This window comes from Rhea pennata, chromosome 2 (genome assembly GCF_028389875.1).
Source record: "Rhea pennata isolate bPtePen1 chromosome 2, bPtePen1.pri, whole genome shotgun sequence".
In the NCBI taxonomy this organism is placed as follows: Eukaryota; Metazoa; Chordata; class Aves; order Rheiformes; family Rheidae; genus Rhea; species Rhea pennata.
In genome coordinates this window covers 16,081,209-16,103,522 of record NC_084664.1, presented here as the reverse complement: position 1 = coordinate 16,103,522, position 22,314 = coordinate 16,081,209, and the positions used below count along the sequence as shown (strand labels likewise).

The window sequence follows — 22,314 nt, the reverse complement described above, 5'->3', positions numbered from 1 at the left end:
CAGTAAAACTTCATTTTATGAGTGCCTTTTATACAGGCTGTTACAAAAAATGCTTTATTTCATTACAAGGATAAGTTATAATAAATAGCTAAACAAAAGATAAGCTAAACTGGCAAGAGGAAAAAAGACATCTTTCCTAATATCTGTCAAACCGAAATAAACATAGCAGAAAAATTTAAAAAGGTTGTCCCAGATAGCAGGATATTCAGAAAAGAAGTTTTGTGTACCAGAAATGACCAAAAGGGGTGGAAAGACAGAAGGGAGTGTTATCCGTAGGTAAGTGGAAGAAGTCGGGAAAAAAGTATGACAGAGAAAGATGACTTTATGAAATAAACTTGAGCAAGACTATGGAGAATAAATAAAAGTTGGATTTTGAAATGAATAGGGGTTCTGCATGGCTGTTTGAGGGCTCAAGTGGTGCTCATGCCTCAGCATGCTTGAGATAGGCTAAAGGTGGAAATATTGTATGCATTTAGGAATAGCAGAAATTGGGTCAACCAAAGAGAAAAAAGTTATAACAGTCCTAGTGAAAGGAGCTGCATGCATGGAGGACAAGATGGAGTCGAAACAGAAGATGTTGTTTCATCCTTTGGACATATTTTGTTGTTATGTTTAGCTTGTTATAGCTCCTTCTTTTCCTGATATGCAGTTGTTTGTTTATTGAATGTCAAGACTTTAACCAAGTGAAACGATGTGTTTCATTTCATAAAACAGGCCTGTTTCTAATCCACATTCCTGCTGTGACTCATTATAGCATTCTGTCCCATCCAACTCCACTTACATTTTAAAATACTGCATTCCGGTATTAACATTTTAAATCCATCAGTCTCCCAAATCATAGGACTTATCTGATTCTCTTTAAATAAAACTTGTGCTTTGGAAGAAAGTTTATTAAATGTTTTGAGTTTTGGGGAAGGATTATAATTATGCCACAAGAGATTTAAATTCCAACCCTCCCTGTTCCATTAATCTTGAAAGTTAATTTCTGGTAGTGATGAAAGCTAAGGAGAGACTGGATGTGTTAGTTAGCATTCTAGTTTTCTTGTCAAACTGCTAACTTCTGACAATGATGGCAAGTGCTTGTATTAAAAACCAGAAAGCCAGGCAGCAGACGGCGCACTGCTTTGAAAGCATATGGCATTGTTTTTTTTTTTTTCCTCATTGAGCCACAGTGTAGAAGTATGTGTCAAAACAATATCTATTTTAGAAAGAAAGTGGTTAGATCCCATTGTTGATTTACACTCTCTTCACACTTTATGAGGAAGTCAAAACTCATGGTAACAAGAGAAAGGAGTTGACTGCAAAGGCTGAATTCATTTGGTTTTAATCCTCAAAACAAATGATGAAAAGTGATGAGAGTGAGAAAATGCAGACATATTCAGTGAGATTAAAACAGGAGAGAATGAAGTCCAATATTTACCAAATGTGCCTGGAAAAGCTGCATCTAGGGGCCCACTCAGCTTTTCCTTTAAGGAAACACAGGTTTGCCCATTGAATGAGGCTATACAGCAAAGCAGCTTTACATCTAAATCTCAGACTAACACCGCTGAGATACCAAACAAATCTGAAAGTTCTTATTGGTCAAGTACCTCATGAATTTGCCTTTTGAGGGCACATTTTTGGTATATGGTTCCTTGATCATTCCAGTACTGAAGCACCATTTCTTGCACCGGAAATGAGTATCCACTGTCTTCCTCAAGAAACAGGGCAGGAGGACTAAAACAAGAATTACACTTCTCAAAGCAAAACAAAAACCTAAATATACTTTGTGAGCAGTGATCGCAAAATGAGATAGAAGGCTTAATGAATGGGATTTGGAGCTATAATATTCCTCAGTGCAATGCAGGTCTTGCAGAGTATACTTCCAAAGAAAAAACAAAGCAGATATATTCCTGGAAACTCAGCTGGGCCATGCTCATTTTTTTTTTCTTAGTGTCTAGCTCAGCAATTCATTTGACTCTCTTCTGTAAATGTCTTCTTGTGTCTGCTTAGCCCTATGAACCAGCTGCCCTATAGCCCCAGGCATGCTCCCAAATGCTTCACTTGTAATAGTATAATTGCACTTTTCATTTGGGATGGGATAGCATGTCCACAAGCATGTCAACACTCTTTCTTTTGGTGGGACTTGGGTCAGACCATTACAGAGAATTCGTGATGATCTCAAATAAGCTCATTCCCTGTCAGTGGCAAAACAGTAAAAACTAGAGGAAACTCTACTATGCACCTTTCTGGCAATGCTGGATCTTACCTTTACAAGGGATTTTGGAGTAACCTAGGGACCACAGATGCACACTGAACTTGTCAGAAATCAAGCCCTCTGAACCAGCTGTTGAATATGTGAAAACTTGGCCACAGTGGCAAACTTGACGTATTGTGCCCTGGGAATCCTCCTGCTTAAGTTCATCCCAATGCTGCACCTTTTTTTCAGGTCACATACGCATAAAGATTTTATGCATACTCTTCCCTGGGCAGAGATTTTCCCCTTACCTTTATCTTTTTCTTGCTGGAATCCATGATCATTTTCCAATCTGATCCATTGTTGCTGTAGCCGATCTTGAACTTTTTCATGAATACTTTGTTTTCTCTGTGCTTGCCTCCTTGAACAATTATGCCTCTCACTTTTTTCTCCTCACCAAGGTCTATTTGAAGCCATTCGTTTGTATATGGATGAGTCGTTGGTGGCAGGGCCCAGCCTGAACGGCTTGTTATGAGGCGAGCATTTTCTGGGATCCAGTTTCGATCAACTTGAGTAGATGCAGTAATCTGAGAGTCAGGAATGAGCCCAGACACCATTCCCAACATCCCAGAGCAAGGATAATCTATGGAGAGAAAACAAATAAATTAAAGAGTTAATCTCAACCAGTGCAGAAACAGAGAAACAGGATATATCAGTCAGTTCAAATATCATAAGAAATTACTTGTTTTTTAGATTCTTATATAATTTTCATTTGTTAAAACTTGCACATCCTAGTTTTGGCAGGAAATGGAAGTACCAAAATACCACAAGTATTTCTGGCTTGATGGGAACCAAAAGGATCAGAAAACCCTATTCTATTGTTGCTTTCCATTCTTTTTGCTAAGTCAAAGGGTCACATCTGAATTTGTGGCTATTTCCCCAGAGAAAACTCCCCAGATCAGCCAAAAATTGGCTACAGATTACTTAATTTTGATGACATTGGAAACGAAAATATTGTATTACTCAGTACAATATAATTTATTGTTGTATGTGAGATTTTCCTATTATGTTTCTTTGGTCTTCAGGCTTTTCAAATGACACAGAATCTAAATAGTTGCTTCTTTTACAGTCCCAGGTAAGTACAGATCAAAAATATACAAAGCTACTAACAAAAAATGAAGATTTCTGATATAGAATGTAACAATTCTGCTGATAGTACCTTCATCTAACCTGAAAAGACTTCATAGAATGACTTAGAGTTGTTTTTAAACCTAGACAGGTATGTCTGTTCTTTGGTAAAACTGCTGAGACCCCCCCGAAATAACTGCAAATAGCAAGCAGGAGACTGGAGAGTAATGAAGGAAAAACAAGAGGGGAATTTTTAAGAAATCTGGGCATCTCAGCTATTTTACATGAAGCTGTAAAATAATTGCAAAAAAAGCAATTACACTTTATTTCTTTCACTTCTTAAAGCGGAACACTTAAAAGATAATGCCAGAACAACATTCAGATAATGCCAGATGTTTGGGTTGTTGGGGTTTATTTTCTTCCTGATTTTGTTTATACTTCTATGTTGAGACTACATCTTTTCAGTGCAAATAGAGGAGCTGTATTTCACTAACAAAAATAAATAATTCCAAATAAAGAAATGAGAATTTTCATTGGTTTTAAAATTCTTCCCAAGACCTACCCGTTATCTTGCAGCCATAAACTTCAAATCTCAGTGATACTCCATTTTCCCAAGATACAGGTCTAATTCGTACAAAACGTGTTAAAACTGGTTTGGCAAAACGTTTGTAAACAACGTCAGTGGGATTGCTGTTCCCTTCAAATACCTTCACATGAAAAGAAAAAGTATGTATTTGTTAGGTTTTTTTAAAATGTTGTTTATAAATTCCTGTTTACAGACACTAGTTATGCAAGATTCAAATGGGGTTATTTTTGTGGAAGATAAGACAGAAAACTTGCATAGGGAACTATTTCATTAAACTCATAACACAATTTTGACATACAACTAAGTTTTCCTTGAGGAGGAAGAAAGAAAATGTAAAGTGTTGAGTAATGTTAAATGAAATATATGCTACCTGCATAGTTCCATACCACCTCGTAATGCTGTTGGTTAGACCAGGAGAGCCTCAGGAACTTCATGAGTGCAGGAACTCACCTGAGTGCAACAAGAATCTGACCCTCCCTGCGTATTTTGACAGGGATATATATATGGGGATGATATACTTTGGGTCTTTGCTATCCACGGGCTGTCGTATCCTGGAAAAATCCCTCACTGCCCAATTCGGGCAGTTTTCACAGAATCACAGAATGACTGAGGTTGGGAAGCACCTGTGGGGATCATCTAGTCCAATTCCAGTGTTTAAGCAGGGTCACTTACAGCACGTGGCCTAAGATTGTGTCTAGATGGCTTTTGAATCCTTCAAGGATGGAGACTTCACAGCCTCTCTGGGCAACCTGTGCCGATGCTCAGTCACCCTCACAGGAAAGAAGCTTTTCTTCATGTTCAGACAGAACTTCTCCTGTCCCAGTTTGCTTCTCGTGCCTGTTGCTTCTTATCCTGTCACTGGGCGACTACTGAGAAGAGCCTGGCCCCATCCTCTTGACACCCTCCCCTAAGATACTTGTATATATTGATAAGATCCCTCTCAGTCTTCTCTTCTCCAGGTTAAACAGGTCCAGCTTTCAGCCTTTCCTCATATGAGAGATGCTCCAGTCCCTTAGTCATCTGAGTAGCCCTCCACTGGATTCACTCCAGTAGTTCCATGTCTCTCTTGTATTGGGGAGTCCAGAGCTGGACACAGGACTCCAGATGTGGCCTCACCAAGGCTGGTTGAGGGGCAGGATCACCTCTATTGACCTGCTGGCAACACTCTTCCTAATGCTCCCCAGGATACTGTTGGCCTTCTTGGCCACAAGGGCAATTTGCTGGCTCATGATCAACTTGTTGTCCACCAGGACCCCCAGGTCCTTCTCTGAAGAGCTGCTCTCCAGCCTGTACTGGTGTGTGGGCTCATTCCTCCCCAGGTGCAGGACCCTGCACTTCCCTTTGTTGAACATCATGAGCTTCCTCTCTGCTCATCTCTCCAGCCTGTCCAGGTCTCTCTGAATGGCTGCACAGCCCTCAGGTTTGTCAGCCACTCCTTCCATTTGGTATCATCAGCCAACGTGCTGAGGAGGCACTCTGTCCCTTCATCGAGGTCACTGAGGAATAAGTTGAACAATATTGGACCCAGTATTTTCCTCTGGGGGACACTACTAGCGACAGGCCTCCACCTAGAGGAGTTTGTACACTTGTATGATGTAAAAAAGCTACAGAACCTCAGGCTCAAAATTAAAGGTTTAGATTTCAATTAGACCATGTAAAAATTCCTTTGTGGTGTTAGGATAAAATATATTACTTTCCTGTCCTTGGGCTTAAGAGTTTCGTAGGGTGTAAGCTGCAAATCTTGCTTTGTTAACATGTTGTGGAAAGTTTTTTTAGCAAGTAGTCAGCCTTCCTTTCTCCTTGTACATTGAGATGGAAGTACGTTTAAAATCTGCATAGTAGATTCTAAGATTTTCTCTACATCCCCTGAGGCTCACAGTCAAATTAAATGAACAATAAGACTTCCACCAGAAGGTACAGTGCTTTGTGTTGTGCTTTCATGTTGAGGATCCTGCAAGCACATTCCTTCCTAGCAGAGCAGAAACCTTGCAAAGGTGAAGATGATTCAGTTTCCTGCTTCTTCCTCATGTAGAGAGGACCAATTTCCTGTTGTTTTCCATGGATACAAACCCCTCACCTTTTATGGGCCTTTTCTTACATATAGTGTCTACTTTCCTGTTTGTCACTTGCAGTAGCTGCACTAATTTGGAGCGGAGGTCAGCAGCACCCAGCTGTCAACTCATCAGGCTCATTTTTTTTTCTTAAATAATTTAATATGGGAAATTAACATCCAGCAAGAGATTTAAAATTAATCCACATTTCTTTTCAGCATTTTTTTTCAGGGAGGAACCTCTCCAGTTTGCTAAGGGACTGCATCTGACAGATGAACCAGTTCTGTCTTAAAAGTACACAACTTCTTGTATGTGGTTTAGTGCAACATTAACATGATGCTTCCTTGAAGACATCTGTGGCTACCGTGCTTTTGTTAGTTCAGTAGCTCAGTCTCCTTAACTTTTCATTTTGAATGAAGATATCAGAGAGAGGCTGGCATGTTTTCTGCCTTGATCAACAGTAAAATGTTATCATTTTAGAAACCTGATTTTTTTATAAACTCCTTGAACAAAAAGACTGATCTAGGAACCATTCTCACTAATTAAGGACAGCCTATACAATAGAAACTCATGTAAAATATATCTTGGGGAGTTTACAAATTGAAGCTGGTAATAAAAATCAGACATAGTCTGATTTTGAAAGAGGTATTTGTCCAGATTACAGGAACTAGAGCCAGGAAACCCTGTGTCTGCACACCAGCTGCAGCATTGGCTCTGCCCGTGACTTTGGGCAAGTTACTTATGGTACCTTTGTACATCATTATACAGTGCCCACACTGTGGCATTTGACCTTCTAAGGTTCCTTCTGCTCTACAGAACCAGGATAATACCTGTCAAACAGAGGATTTCAAGATTCACTTGTTACTGTTTTACAAAGTACTTCAAAGACAAAAAATATATGTGTTAAACACTGCTACCACTTTGATTTGATAAATTTAGTGAAGTTGGCAGAGCACTTACAGATGTATCAGGAACAAAAAATTAATTAAATGTTTAGAGTTAGATGTATTTACTCTGATAGAACTTAAAATGATGCAGATATTCTGGATCCTCACAGAGGGATCACAAAAAAGCTATTATTAAAGGAGGTGTCACAAAACCTTTCCATTTTCACCTGCCCCCAGCAGACCCTGGGGATGCTGCTCCTGGGCACATCCTGAGTGAGGTGGGAAGGGAGACACAGAGTCGCTGGGACTATTCATGTGAGAGCCTGAACAGAATTGACTTCTCAGTAAAAAGCCTCATGCTCATGGTAGTGGATAATGAAGATTTTTCTTATGAAAAAAGCTTCCTAAAGCTGTTTCATTTGGAGGTCACAGAGAGCAAATCCACCGATAAATGGAAAGGTGATAAAAATCTATGGAAAGGATGGAAAGATGTGCCTAATTATCTGTCTGTATGACCCCCATCATTGAGAACATCTAACAAACTGCTGATGACTTACTAGCACTCCTGCAAGACAGCATGGCTATGTATGGGGAAATGAAGCACTGAACGCTGTGTGTCCAGAGCTGCACTGCAGAGAAGGGACCTACTTAATTTTTAAAATGTTCCCCATAATGTTTTACTCAAGGTCACATCAGAAATCTCTGGCAAACTCAGAAACAGCAGCTGAGTCCAGGGAAAAGACTCAAACTACTCAAATTCCTGTGCATACAACTGATGAAGCAGGCACCTTGCACCCTTTCCAGCTCTCCAGGCTGTGGACAGACAGTTTCTGTGGCCATCAGTCCTAAGACAATTGTTATCTTTCAGATTTGGTATACTGTTTAACCCTGATTGTGCTGATTAAAACTGTGGCAATTTAATCCTCTTTTTAAACAACTAAAGGTAACTAAGCAGTTCAACAGCCTGTTTCTTGACAAAAGAGAGGCAAAGGAGCAGACTTACGACAGGCTTGTTTCCGTTCTTAAGAGTAATCCAGTCCTCTCCATTGGAGCTGACATCTACGCGATATGTTTTCAGATAATATTCTTTCTTTGTTTCTTTTGAGATGGCTCCTTGGGTCCCAATTCCAGAAACAAAGCGAAGAAGGCCTAGATCTACCTGTGGAAGGGAAGTGGGAGATGAGGACAACCAGATTAGAGCATAACAGTACTGCAGAGGTGAACTGCCCTCCCCCTGCTCAAATGTGTTTTGCAGAGATAGTAAGGCTTTATGCAAAAAATATTGTAGCACATTGGTGATAATAACATGGTCATGATCTCCTCTTCCCTTAACAGTGTCATCACAGGAGGTGAGAACATTTGCCTGATCAGTCAGGAGGGCTGTTGACATGCTGGAGAATTTTCCTTCATCAGGAGGAACCAGAGACTCCACCAGTGCGGGTGAGAGCCACCCATCTGCAGAGAAGTTACTGGTGAAGTTCTTCAAGGACCAGTCTTGAAAACAATCTTATTTAATACTTTCATTACCACCTTGCAGAGATGCTAATGAGATTTGCTGAGGATACAAAGCCGCAACGCATTTACAGTACAGAGGAGAATCACACAGGGAGAACCAAGTGACCCTGAGGACTGGAGTATTAGAAAGGGGATGAAATTTAATAGTGCAATATTAAAGTCATGCACCTAGGGAATGATAACAAGAACTTCTGCTAAAACCCAGGAGCTCATCACTTGCAAACAGAAGAAGAGAAAAGAATTCCATAGTGCATTCGTTAGTCACAAGATAATTATGAACCATCGCGTAATTTTGTTGTGAGAAAGGCAAATGAGTTCCAGTTTGTACCAAACGAGGTATTTGCAGAAAAGGGAAGGAAATACTAACACAAGCGCAATAATTCTGTTCTAACTGACAAACGAAGTGAAGTTCAATCACGAGAAAAGAACGACATTTTGAACTTGCTGGGGAAATTAACACCAGGGTGTGCGGGCGAACGCAAGTTAGAGGCATTCTCTCTTCTTCACACACTCTCACTCTTTCGCTTCCCCTCATGAAGTTATCAAATGGAGAAGTGATCCAGGGTAACCCATAAAAAATGTTATTTTTAATCCAGATCAATTCCCTGATCTAGTTCATCACGTGGCATTATAAAAAAGGTATTGGAGGATGATGTGTGGTGCAGGAGTGAGGCCAATGAAATTGGTTCTGCTGGCAAAATAAACTTTTGTCCCAGTGCACAGGTCCAGCTGCCAAAAAGTTGAAACTAGGCACAAAACTTTCCCACGGCCAGGGTGGTGATAACAGCTTTGAAACACCTGCCATTTTCTTATAATCTTTCTTTAGCCATAAAATCAAACTGATTAAAATCAAATTGCTCTGCATTCCCCACAGCTAGAACTTTCTTTGTTTCCTAAAGCAACTCATTTTATTTCAATATAAAATTAAACTATTCACAAAATATTAATCAGAATAATTTATTCCCCTAAAACTGAGTTATCTAGACTTCAGTAAGACACTAATAGGCTGAATTAACCCTTTTCATGTGAATGTTCAATGAATGTCTTGAGCTTTTTCATTATTTCCAAAGAATGCAGGATGCAAAATACATGTCCCCTGTGTCCCACAGGCATCCTTTTTCCTGGATGTGTGTCATATGTCCAAAGGCGCTGCAGCAGTTAAATCAACACGCTCTGCATTCTCTCTCGAAGTGCCGAAGGAAGTGCCACTGAGGACAGACCGACTGCTCTCTCAAAGCTCATGTCATATGCAAGTCATTTTGAAATCTTGCAACACAAGAATAGCAGCCTTGTGTGTGAAAGATAGAACAAGCTTTCAGGGCAAAGCTCCTGTCTCTGCCATAATTTTTAAGCTGGTAAAGGCTATACTTAACATTTTAGCCCCGGTCTTTAGGGGTGAAATACTGCACCATTTTGTTTTGTCATAATAATAAAAAAAATCAGCCTTAAAAAAAAAGAAATCTGAACACTGCCTTAAAAAACAATCAAGTGATTTAAAGTAACTGGAGAGTCTCAGATGTTAGATTGTTGCAATCTGAAAGTTAATGGGGGAATCTGGGCATCATTGCACTGAGCAATCTCAGCTAAACTTCAAATGCTCTCTAAACTGTACTCCACTGATTGTAAAGTGTGCTGCACTGAGTTATGTCCAATACCACATTCACTTCCAGGCTGAAGTGCACTTGAAAATCTGGAAGTCTGAGGGAGTGCAGAGCTAAGTTATTTAAATGATCTGCTTCTCTTACAATTTGAAACAGCTCTTCAGTTTTGAAATGATTAGGGTACCAAGCCTGCACCATTCCAACTGATTTGAAATGATTCTAGTACTTTTTTTTAATATACAATAAGTACTTCATTGTGAATAAAGTCAAGCAATGGCCTATCACAAGAGTTCTAGATATCTGAAGCCAAGTTAAAATTTAACATCGAAAGTATAGGGGTAGATTTGATTATTTGATGTCTGAGCAAATAATTACAGCTACCAGTCACTGAACATTCAGGCATTTCAGGCTTTTCCTATGAAAGAATTTTGCTCAGGCCCAAATGCTGATATTCAAAACTCCCACTCAACTGCTGAGGTACTGAAAGACCCAGAGCACTTTCATGTATGCCATGGCCCAGAACTAACTTCTGAAGGTGCTCTGGATTTAGACATCTACCTTCATGTCTAAAACCCAACAGGACTGAAAAATCAAGTAGAAACTCTCCTGTCAAGAGGTAACAGTTCACTGGGACAGCGTGAAGCTGAATAGGTCTCCCATTTCTTGCCTGCAGGTGGGGAGGAGGAAAGCTCAGCTGCAGATCCTGGGGCTAGGAGCTATTTAATGCAACGGAGGAGGAGAAGGGCTGTGACCTGAATCCCTATGGCTGAGGAGAATAGCCTCTTTACAGAGATGTGCTCTCCCTCCAGATTAGCAAATCTTTACCTATTTCGTGAAAACAGGAACTTTTTCAACAACAGGCCTGTCCTGGAAAGCACAGAGACTGGTGGCTCAAGCGTTCAGCTAGATGCCACAGCTCTAAACATGGTCATGCAAAGGTAAGATAAAAACCAAAATCTCCTGCATTCCGGGCAGTATTTGCTCATAAGTTGCAGAGAAAAAAGGAGTAACCTAGCTCCATCAATGCTCTGTGAGAAAGGCGCTGTTCACACAGTAAAGGTGGGGTTGAGCAGCTGAGGAGTAGAGGGGCTTGAGCTGTCTGTGCTAATTCAACCTTGGAGCAGACGTCCAGGAGAGAGGTAGAGCTTGAGGCATACTCTTCCCTTTGACAGCTCTCTGCCGTGGCCTTCAGAGGAGTCGTTCCTCTCCAGATATACAAAACCAGAACTTCAACACTGAATGCATCTCTGTGGTGCCGAAGTTGTAAACAAGCTCTAAATTTACATATCTTCTTCTCTAAGTAAGGTGATAGAAATAAATCATGTAGAAAACTACTCTGGAAACTGAATGACACATTTCACAAGTGTGTTAAATTCACCTTTATTGAACCCTTTATGATGCATTTTGTTTTTCTTTCTCAAGTTTTTGAAGGTATATGAAACTTTATCATCTGTAAAATGCAAGATTGTGCATAAAATATATATGCTAAATGTCATAGGAGTTACTCAGAGTTGAAACACAACCATATGAACTTCTATTACAGACCGGAGCCTGAAGGTACCAAAATGTAGCTGGGGTAGTATGCAACTCTTTCACACCGCAATATCCAGAGGAAACAATGCAGAGAACAGTGGTTCTAGGACAACTGGGTCACTAAACCAATAGGATTTCTTATGCTTTTGGGAGCTTTTACTTATAGAGTCCAGCTGTCCATGTAAGTTCCAGTCAAGTTAGCATGTCTTTTGCACAAAGGTCTCCAAGGGTTAACATGAATACAGGTAACCCACTTTTCTCAGATCCCATCTCCTCCAGCTGAGATGATAGCACGAACCCTTGACAGCTAGCTTTTTGTTCTGCACTAGTTGTCCTTTTTGTTTCAAGAACCTATGTTTCATGTTAAAATATCCTGCAGAGAGATGTGGTGATGAAACACTTTACTTTTGAAAATGAACATCAAATGCATTTCCCTACAATTATTTGGCATTTAACTTTCTGCATGTATGAAAACAAACATCTGGTAATTATTTTACAGGATGCAAAAGATTTTGTAACTTATTGCATGCTGTATCGCAGTGATCCGAAATAGGCAGCTCTCTCCAAACCTGAAATCATGGCATTTCACTTCCATGACCAGGACTTTAGCTTTAACTGTAGCATGCTGCTATTTTTTTTCAGTGTCCCTTACATTCATACAGATTAAAAAATATAACTTCTCCAGAAAACGATGCCTTAGGACCCTGTCCAACACATACAGTCTTTTACAATTGTCTGGGTTGCAATGTGACTGCCCTTATTGGTAGGTACAACACTGGGAGCAAACCTGCACGTAGGAATGGGGCCTAACATACAAGAAAAGACGAACACCTCAAATGTATATTTTTTTCCAGAAGAGAAATGTTCCTATAAAAAAGACATAATTGTTCCTGTTTCTAAAATCAATTTATTTCCTGTGACACCCTATTGTAAGATGCTACCTATTTCTACATATGAATTGCTTCCTCACTATTTATTCTTCAAAACTACATCCAGAAAAAATATTTTTTTATTCCTGTCTCCCCAAAAATGTTAGGGGGTGACACATTTTTAAGGCATAGATATGCAACGGTGGCATGCACATTTTACTTGAAACCAGCTAAGGAGAAGCACAAAGAAAAATACCTAGCTCTGCACAGTATATCATGAAGCAAATCTTAGATAACTGGTGGTTAAAAAACAACATACAACATGCAAGACATGGAACGAATATTACTGCTTCCTGTAATCATACATAACCGTGTTATACAATGAAAGACTTTATTTTTGGAACGAAAATCTGCCTTAGTGAATAAAATACAGTCACTGAGGCAGCTGTAGCAAGGGAGCAATTTTACCAGCTTTTAACACTCCTACTGTAGGTCTGCTCAACAGCCTGAGAAAATAAAGGACAAAGCGCTGGAGTTTGATTAACAACAGGAAGCTTTTTGTTGTGGGCATCTCTTGTGGCTTGAAAAGCTGTATAATCCATCACTTGACACAACATACCAAAGTAAATATTTTTGGAGAACTATGTCATTTCCTTAGATAGCATATATTGCTCTGAGCCAGATTAACTGTTGTGATGCTTCAATGTTCTTCTATCAAATACTTTAATTAAGCAGCAGTTGATCTTTTACATTAGTATAACCTATTTTTTACTAGTTATTGCTGTTGATTTGACCAATCACATTATCCCATGATGTAAATTTAACCATCATTTAATTCCATTATGCATTGACCTTTAAGTAAAAAATATTGCAAAGCTAAGTAAAAGTGGCACAGACTTTAGTAGAAATTCTGAAATGAAAGAAGCTTCATTAATTTGGTGGAGAATTACTTCCCGTAGTCTCTGTCCTTGAAATGTGTGGTCATTATAATAGCACAATGCCTTGATTAATAACATGATATAAATATTTATCTTGGATTTAAGTGAAAAGTAAAGGCTGTAAACCACTTAAGATTTCTGTGTAAAATTCTCAGTGATATGAGTGGCAGCTCCGTATATAAAATGAGGAGAAAACATTGCTTTTAGTAGGATCTCTCCTGAGTCACTGAAGTCTTTCTCACTGACCTTGACAGGAACATCCTGAAGGCCCCAGAAACGAAAGCATCTAATCACATTCTCAACTTCTGCTCTGTGCTTAGATGCTGTCTTAAATCAGTATGCTTTACTGAATTGATATTTATGTGAATTGGCAAAAATGAGAAAGTATGAAGGAGAAAGATGCGCAAACATTCATGCCAAAGAAATAGGAACACTTGGCAGCAGAAAGGGAATGAACTTTCTTTAGCTGTTGAAATATTTCTTGCAATCTTAGCCCTCTGCCCATATCCTTTTTTGCAGCAGAGAAAACATAAATATAAAGCTTTCCCCATCTGAAAACAAGGAATTGATTCAAAGCAGGCTATCACATTGAGATACTGATGCTGCGATTGCAGTATTGAGCACAGCAATTTTTTTTAGAGGCAGGTCAGCTAGTTCTATAAGATAAAATTTAAGAAAATGATGAAAAAGTATGACTGACAGACATACAAGAACCTCAGTCATCCTTATGGTGCTGGTTGGAGAAAGCAAAAACGTGGAGAGTGGAAGAAAAATGAAATCCCAAAACAAAACAGGAAAAATAGAAAAGATAAGAAAAAATGAAAGAAAAGGGCTCTGTGTCTCTGACAGAGAAAAGATAATGCTTGTGTGGGCTGTGTTGCATCTGGATTCATGGCACATTCTCCCACTCTTATGTTAATTTTTTTTTGCATAAATCAGAAGCAACTAATTAAAAAAGAAATATTTAATTCTGACATGTTCTTTGAACTGGTGTTCCATCTGGTTCTGTTTGAATAGTAAAATCTGCTGTAGTTGTAAAAATTGGCAAGCAGCACTCTACTAAAGAGAAACAAAAGAGATTCAGTACAGCAGGTTAATACACTAGCATTTCAACTTGAGACATTTCCAGAATTCAGCAGACCAAATCGCTCCAGTATGGAAACTATAAAGATCAAATGTGAAAGAGAAATGCGGTGAATGGGATCGGAGAAGCATTGCCACTGGTATACATTAGCTGTGTGCGATATTTTTAGTGTCTTTAGAGTCTTTGAAGGATTTTGGTTTAAAAGCAATGCTATGTTCTCCTGGAATGGGCTAACTGTATTTTATGAAGTGGGTCCAGTGCACACTCAGTGATAGGGACCCATCCTCCAGCTATTCATTTTCAGGCTCCACCTTAAGCCTTCTTACAGTGCTCTGACGTAACATAACTGCTGTTCAGAAGACTCAGCAAATATCTTCTTCTAATTTATTTTTTGCTTGAAAACTACTTAAAGCCTGAACAGCACGACACAATAAACTCTGATAACAAAGAGAGGAAAACGTAATAGTATTGGGTTTTCTATAGACTCCAGGATCTAAGTAATCAGCATCTTATGCCATTCAAAACCTCTCTGTAGCAATGAGGAGAAAGGCTGATTAACTCCTCGTGCTTTAGAAAAAGATTGTTTTACATATTGCCGGAGCATATCTTGCTGTGAAATATTACTTCTTTAAAATGAAAACCTTTGCTTCAGCACTACATTAACTTGCAAATGGATAACCTAAGACATTTACAATGACTTGGTCAAAAAAAGGAGGAATGTGAATGGCCCCTTTCTCCAGCTAAGATACTTAGGAACCCTTGCTGAGCAATAAATGAGTCAGGAACGTAATACTTTTAATTAACGTTTTCTGAATACTTATTTGTAATTTACATTTAATTTTAAACCTGAGCTTAATCCTCTGATCTGGAATGAAGACAACTATTTAGTGCAGTTTGAATGTAACTTTCCCCAGTCTGTGTTAGAAACTATAGAAAAAGGAAACTCTATAGCAATACTTGCAGAATCACTCTTTTTTGAGAGAAGGGGATAATTATAGGTCTTTTTTCCCCTCAGTGTACTGAGCATCTAATGTTCACAAATAGAAAACAAGTAACCCAAAGCTTCTCTATCAAACTGCTTCACATATGAATAACTGGGCTTTGCATGGAAAACACTGAATTTTGCCTATAAAGTTCTTCCATGGCATCGTTTTGCCAGCTGCTGTCCTGTTGAAATCAGAGGGCACAGGCAGCAGGGCTTTACTGGTAATACACTTTGGCATTTGAATACAACTAAAATACTACCCATGCATAAGCACACAGAAGTAACCTCTGCTTCTTCCTTTCTCCACATACCTGTGCTAATTCGGTAGGAAGCCGGTAAGTGACAGGATGATATACTACGACGAATTAAACCCCCCTGTCTCAGGCCTTGATGGTGTAAATCTGACTGTGCCTTTTCTCCCTTCAGACAGAGCTCCGCTGAAATCACTGGAATTTGGATTTTTTTGAAAGTTCAGACTCTGGATTTTCTATCAGAAATAGCAACAAAATGGGAAAGACTGCCAGTGTCTAAGATTTAATCCTTTCTAAGCTTAATTTCACTGGCAATTCGAATAGGTGTATAACCTCTGTCACGTAGAAATATATGTATTTTCTTGCGATCAGCTCTCTCATCTTGGAAAATCGGCAGAGTCTCTTTAAATCAGTCAGTCATCCACAGAAGTCTGCATTCATTTATTCTCTGTTAAATGGAACTGTCAGTTTTGTTGCACCTAAATTCGATTTTCTATTTCATACATATTGTGTATGATGATTTTAATTTACTACTGGGTCACCAAACAATCATCACCCTCATTTTAAAAATATGAGTTTCTGCTACTTTCTAGAAAAATACCAGGTAACTGCAGTTAGACAGTGCAAAGAAAAATGAAAGACAAAGGATATACATTCAAGCACTGTTCCATTTCTTCCTTAATATGTCCCTCATCACGTACACATTGAACACCTCTGAGTGTGCTTTGGAAGAGCTTCTCTTGGTCCCGGGCCAGAGGAGGGGAGAAGGAAGAGGCCCGGCAGGAGCGGGTCAGGCTAGTGGCTCCCTGGAAGATTTCCCCTCTGTGGCTGGGGCGAACCTGGGAGAGCTGCGAAGTCTGCTCAGCCTCCAGCCTCCGCGATCCCCTTTCAGGGTTTCTTTGGCCAAAGAGCGGTGCCTGGTTTGCACCCTCCCTCCCCCCCATGCTGCTTCTCTCAAAGTTGCTCCATCTCAAGCTATGCAAAGGGCAAAGTTATTGATTTTTAAGTGCTGCTCTTTTTAAAATAAACACAGGATGTTTTTTCTTAGTTAAGCATATCATGAAAGGGAGTAACACTACTATGGATAGTTAATTTTTAAGCCTGATAAGAACATTTTGAAATTATTCTGTGCAATGTCCATCCTTCAGCCCACAGTTTGATTTTAATGGAATTTGCAATGGAATTGCTTGTTCTTGTCTGTGTAAAGGCTGAAAGCCACTTTAGTGAGTATTGCAATAATCTACAATCTACATATGACTAGTTAAAATATGCCCTGGTTTTATATGTGATAGGACAAATCAGTCTTTTCAGCAGCTTCAGAGGATCAACACCAGAAATGAATGTGGTGCAAAATGTTCAACACAGGAGGCTGCAGAGGAGAGAAAGACCAGACTCCATAGTTACAGCTGGTGGCTGGAAGTTATGTGTAAACAGTCCTTCTCTGATGAGAAGCCAGTTGTTCCTGAAAACAGATGAACCAAACCTCAGCTTAATGTTTGGTCAACTGTGCTTTCTCTGCTAGTAGGCTTTATTTATCAGAGAGCTATGAAGTTTACACTGATGCCTTTTTGAAGATTTTTTAAAAACTTTGAATAGAAACATTAGAAGGAAACAAAAATAGAATTATTTTCCCATTGAAATACTATCTTTTTTGGGGAAGAAGACATATTGCTTTCTGAAGGGCAGGTATTTACATCTTGGAGGAAATCTCATCTATCCCTCTGCTTTACCTATTTTGCTACTGCTGTGAAAATGTCACCTAATGGGCAGAGCAGAATTAAACTGGGACAGAAAAGCAAGATAACACAAGGATGGAGGAGGTAAATAATAGCTCTGCAACAGAAATCTGGAGCATGGATGCAGGGATGTGGATGGACCCAAAGAACTTGTGAACTCCTCAGCCTGATACTGCTCTGCAGGTGTGAAAAGAGTGAATAAAAAAGCACAGTCATCTCCATGAAGTGCTCAGCGACACACATATCATCTCCAACACACGGCCTGCCCCACGAGAACCAAGACTTCTAGCTCAGTAACAGCTACGCTTACCATGATATGCCTCAGCTGTGGGTTCTTGCCCAAAACTGTGCTTGCAGCCACTATCCTTAGCCACTTAACCTCTAGCCTTGAGCTCTATCTCGCCTGCATTTTGACACCTGCCTGGTCCTGTAGATTAATTAATTTCTCCTAGACTCAGAAAAATCTTTTGAGACACCTTCCTTCACGTGGCCATGGTGGAAGAGGTGTGTGTGCAGCACCTTGTAGCCAGGTGGGCAAGGCTGCCTGAGCCCACACGGGGCTCTGCAGACACTGCAAGCCAGTGCCCTACCATGCACAGCAGCACAAACAGCTGACTCCCTTGGTTCGATGGCTGAGATGAGCCAGAATGCACAAATCCAGTGACTGGGAGAAAAGAGAGAATAGAAGAATTATTTAGTACTGAATGAAATATTTCGCTCCAATGGGAATGAAAAATTTTGTCCTAATTACCTGCTTTTAAGTGGCTTTAATTTCTGTGAAAGAAAGTAGCAAAAAAGTTGTTGAAGTTAAAAAAAATCTGTGGTATTTAGCTTAAAAAAATGTTAAAAACTTTTAAATTTTTCCCCCTGGAACCAGCTATGCAGTGAAAGTAAGATAAATTCTCAAAATCTTGTTGGTAGCTGCTGAATTGGTGCTTTTTCTGGGCACATTTTTAATTCTCTATCTCAGCTCTAAAAGGCCATCTGTCTTGCAGCCGTGGAGGGGCCGCAGGGCTGGCCGGGGACGTGGATGCAGAGGTAATTACAGCGTTACATACCAGCTACCCATAAGGGATATGCATAAGGGATCCCCTGGAAGAGCTGCAAGGGTTGTACTGATGAGGCTGGCGGCGAGGGCTCGGAGGGGTCCTGCTTCTGCTGCGCTTCCATATGCCGCGGGCGGGATTGCTCGAAGCCACGCAGGACTCCCCTCTGCATCCAGCCTGAAACATGTCAGAGGGACGTAGAGGGGATTTGATTCTCCACTGCCTTTTGCACCTGCGCTTCTGGAGCAAGAAGGCTGCCAGCGGTTTTGCATAGTTCTCCGAGCATCCCTTCAGCCTCCCCAGAGTGATAAATCTATGGCTGGGAAATTTCTGGTACTAAAATGGCTCTTAAAGTACTCTGAATAATTAAAAAAACTTCCTACTTTGTAGATCCCTTTTATACCTTCCTCTCCCTCCTGTCTGATTTGAGCACTTGCCTTTGTGAAACTGTACCACTTATTCCCACATCACAACAAATAAAGGTATGAATGCATCCTGCTGGGTCAATTAACCCCCGTTCTGCACTGTGTCACGTCTGCGGTGGCTGTGATTTCCAGAAAGGAATATTCTTCTGTCATTCTTTACCCATGTGCAAACGCACGTTAAGACCATAAGATAACTGTAGCACTTCTCCTTTTTATAATTTCTGGAGTGCAGTTATGAACTGAAAAGTGACATGAAACAAAAACATGATAACATCTATTCTAAAATGGTAGAGAAGATGAAGAACTAACAATGTTTTTGCGCTTTCATGTCAGTGTACTCCCTACTGACAGGTAAGCCTCGCCACAAAGCCTGTGAACTTCAGCTCTCAGCCAGTCCTTTAAAGACTAAGAGAACTTGAAGGCTGAGGTTTCACATTATTATATGCAGTAATGTGATGCACTTTATTGCAATATCAAACTCCAAAAGAAACAGAAGTAATAGTAAAAATAACAGGCATTGTTGTCTCGCACTTCCTTGAGCTTTCATGTGAAACATTTAGATAGTGTGGCTCAGTAAAGTCACCCTAAGCAACTGCAAGCACTATTGATGTAAGAATAAACGTGCTAACAAAATAAATGTGCTGTGCAGCAGCCTATATAAATACTGACTGTATTTTAAAGTGAATGCCTGATAAGGAAATAAGCTACAACGCAGATAAAAGGTTGAGACACCAAGTGATGAATTGCAATTATTTTCAAATCTCCTGCAGGAATAAATCTGTATTAATCCATATACCAGTTTTCTTCAGTGATGCATGTGTCTAGGTTTCACTTGCAAAGGAACAAGTAACACAGAATACAGGTTACTACGAGTGTAAAGAAGCGAAGGCAAATCTGGATGGCAAATTCCATTTCAGAGCTCCCTCTCGTTCTGATGAAGTGATATATTCATAGAAGGGTTTTAAATCAATGGAAGTGTATTTTACTTGCACAGGAGAGTTAGTGTTAAGTAAACAACTGATATTTCAATCAGTGGGGGCGAGCGGGATCTCCCGGGCTGCTTTCCGCAGAGGCCTGTTCTCACCTCTCTCTGGCCTTTCTCCCGAAATGCTGCGAGAGGCAGTGGGCTAATTTTGTACCAAACGTCTCCTAGAGAAGACGGGTCTGGAAACTGCTATGAAAGAGTCGTAGGTGCCACAGCGATGGGTGTGGGAGAAGGTGCAGATGTGCAGGCAGAGGCTCGAGGGGCCAGGCCAGACCTCAGGCTGGTGCGCAGCCACCAGTACTACATCTGTGCCCTGCTGAAAAGCCCAGCAGTACAAATTAGCCATTTCTGTCGAATTAGCCAGAGTGCACAGTATGGAGCTCATCTTAGCAGTAAGGCCTTAGGCCTGCTGCAGAGTGACAGATAATATCCAGTCCAGAGTGTAATGTCTATTTGTGCAATGTTAACCCCCATAAATTCGAAACAAATTTGAACTGGCTGAGTGTGTTTGTACCAGCTCGGTGCTTTTCACCGTATGGCTGCAACGTTTTCATGCGCTGCTCGGATTTTAAGGCTAGATGTGCAGTTTTGTCCAGCCCCCGCCGATAATGGGAACTAAAGATCGTGTGTTATTAGCAAGCGCACTTTGCTTCCTGGGCAAGCAAGCTGGAGGTCTCACTCCGCGTTACATGATGAGAGAAAAATTGCACCACCCAGAAACAACCATCGAGCTCGGTGGGAGGGCGGGGATTTGTGCTGTGTGCATTAGAGGAAACGTTTTGACGGGAAACACGCCGACCCTGCAGAAGACGTCCCCAGGAGGCGGTGGTGCCCATCGCGGGTTTGCGAACCCCCGCTGGCAGGAGGACTGATGACAGCGCAGGTTGCCAGTGACCCCAGTAACGGGCAGTCAGGCCCCCTCCGAAACCACCCACGCGCTGGGCTCGGGCGTCCTCCGCTGGAGGCGCCGCTCTGGCCCAGGGCCCTGTCTGGAGCCGGCCCCGCGGCCCCGGCGGGAGCCGGCCGAGAGCCCCCGGCGCCGGCCCGGGCCCCGGGAGCCTGCCGCGGAGCAGGCCGCGGCTCGCGCCCGGGGCCTTCGGAAACCGCACACAAACTGCTCCCTGAGCGTAAGGATCTCACGTGTTGCTTTTCACATGCGTGTAAATATAACTGCTGTTCTTAAATGCGAACATTAAATCTACTCTGTAAAAATACAATTACTGCTGCCATGGCAGAAATCTGTCGTCCCTTTTGAAGGAACGCCTTGAAAATGCAATCATAAAATCCCTGCACGTTATGGATTTCATTAACATTGTACTCCCCTAGGATTCCCAATTGCACAATAACAGGAGTTCTTTAAATTTTAAATACCACAGACAGGAACAGTTTCACTAAAACCAGATGTGAATGCCTCGCACTGGCCTTCTTACTGGTTCTAAGTACTGAAACGGGCTGGTAATTGATACCTATTAACGTGTTTGTTGTTCAGATTACAGAAATGGAAACACTATACTATTTTTCCTGTGAAAGGATACGTTAATGAGGGACAATGACTTGTATTTCAATGGCAGTCCCCTGCTCTTGATTAAATTAAAGGGCTGTTTTTATTTTTTATTTTAAATTGTGCTGTTTCACACTAAAGGGCCGCCGAGTGTGTGAAATGTAACTGTAATGAATAAGTAGGTTTAACGTAAGGTTGGGGAGCCACTAACATCCCGTATGACACTGAACTAACTTCATGCTTGTTTCTGGCAACTCTTGCCTCAAGTCCTTTTTGTATCTTTATTCCATTCATATTAGAAAATCCGCAGACTTCATTAATGTGTTTTTAAAGAAGAAATTCAATCTGGAATGACTCTGTTTCTGATTATGGAGTCACTCCAAACCTGAAGCTCATTGAGCAATTTAAAAAAGTGTGTTTAAGGGTAAGAAAAAAACAATGAAGAAAGTAGCAGGCAGACTGATGGTGTGATTGTGGTATTGATATTTTGAATCTAAGCTATGACATTTATTTCAAAACAAACAAGGAAAGGAAAGGAAAGGAAAGGAAAGGAAAGGAAAGGAAAGGAAAGGAAAGGAAAGGAAAGGAAAGGAAAGGAAAGGAAAGGAAAGGAAAGGAAAGGAAAGGAAAGGAAAGGAAAGGAAAGACAGCTTTCATTTAGCAGAGCCTGGTAGGCAGGCGGCATTCAGATGAACTTAGGAGTTAGCATCTTGCCAGCCACAGGAGCAATCTAGTTTTTCCACCAAAGAATGGATTTCACATCCACAGATGGAATTCATGCAAATCCATTACTACCACCAAGCAACCACTATTCTCCTAATTCTTTTTAGCGAAACAGTCCAAAAGATGTCAACACCTCAAAGAAGACAATCATATCGCATGCCCTCTAGACACCCCCTGTAGATACCAATCTCCCATTGCTGATACTTAACTGAGAGACTTTTGTCTTAGCAAAAACAAGGGATAAAGGGAAGGGAAAGGAGAACTATAATATTTCCCCTAAACAAAAAATGACAC

The 22,314-nt window shown here is 40.6% G+C and overlaps 1 protein-coding gene across 3 annotated transcripts in view; it reads right to left on the bottom strand.

The window, feature by feature from the left end:
- NRP1 (neuropilin 1) overlaps positions 1 to 22,314 on the bottom strand; it is a 114,671-nt gene that overhangs the window by 26,671 nt on the left and 65,686 nt on the right. For all 3 annotated transcript variants that reach the window (XM_062568926.1, XM_062568927.1, XM_062568928.1), the window contains exons 8-10: positions 7,832 to 7,987; positions 3,867 to 4,011; positions 2,488 to 2,819 (exon numbers count right to left, since the gene is read on the bottom strand). In XM_062568926.1, coding sequence (XP_062424910.1) covers positions 2,488 to 2,819; positions 3,867 to 4,011; positions 7,832 to 7,987 — 633 coding nt within the window. The remainder of the gene's footprint in view (positions 1 to 2,487; positions 2,820 to 3,866; positions 4,012 to 7,831; positions 7,988 to 22,314) is intronic.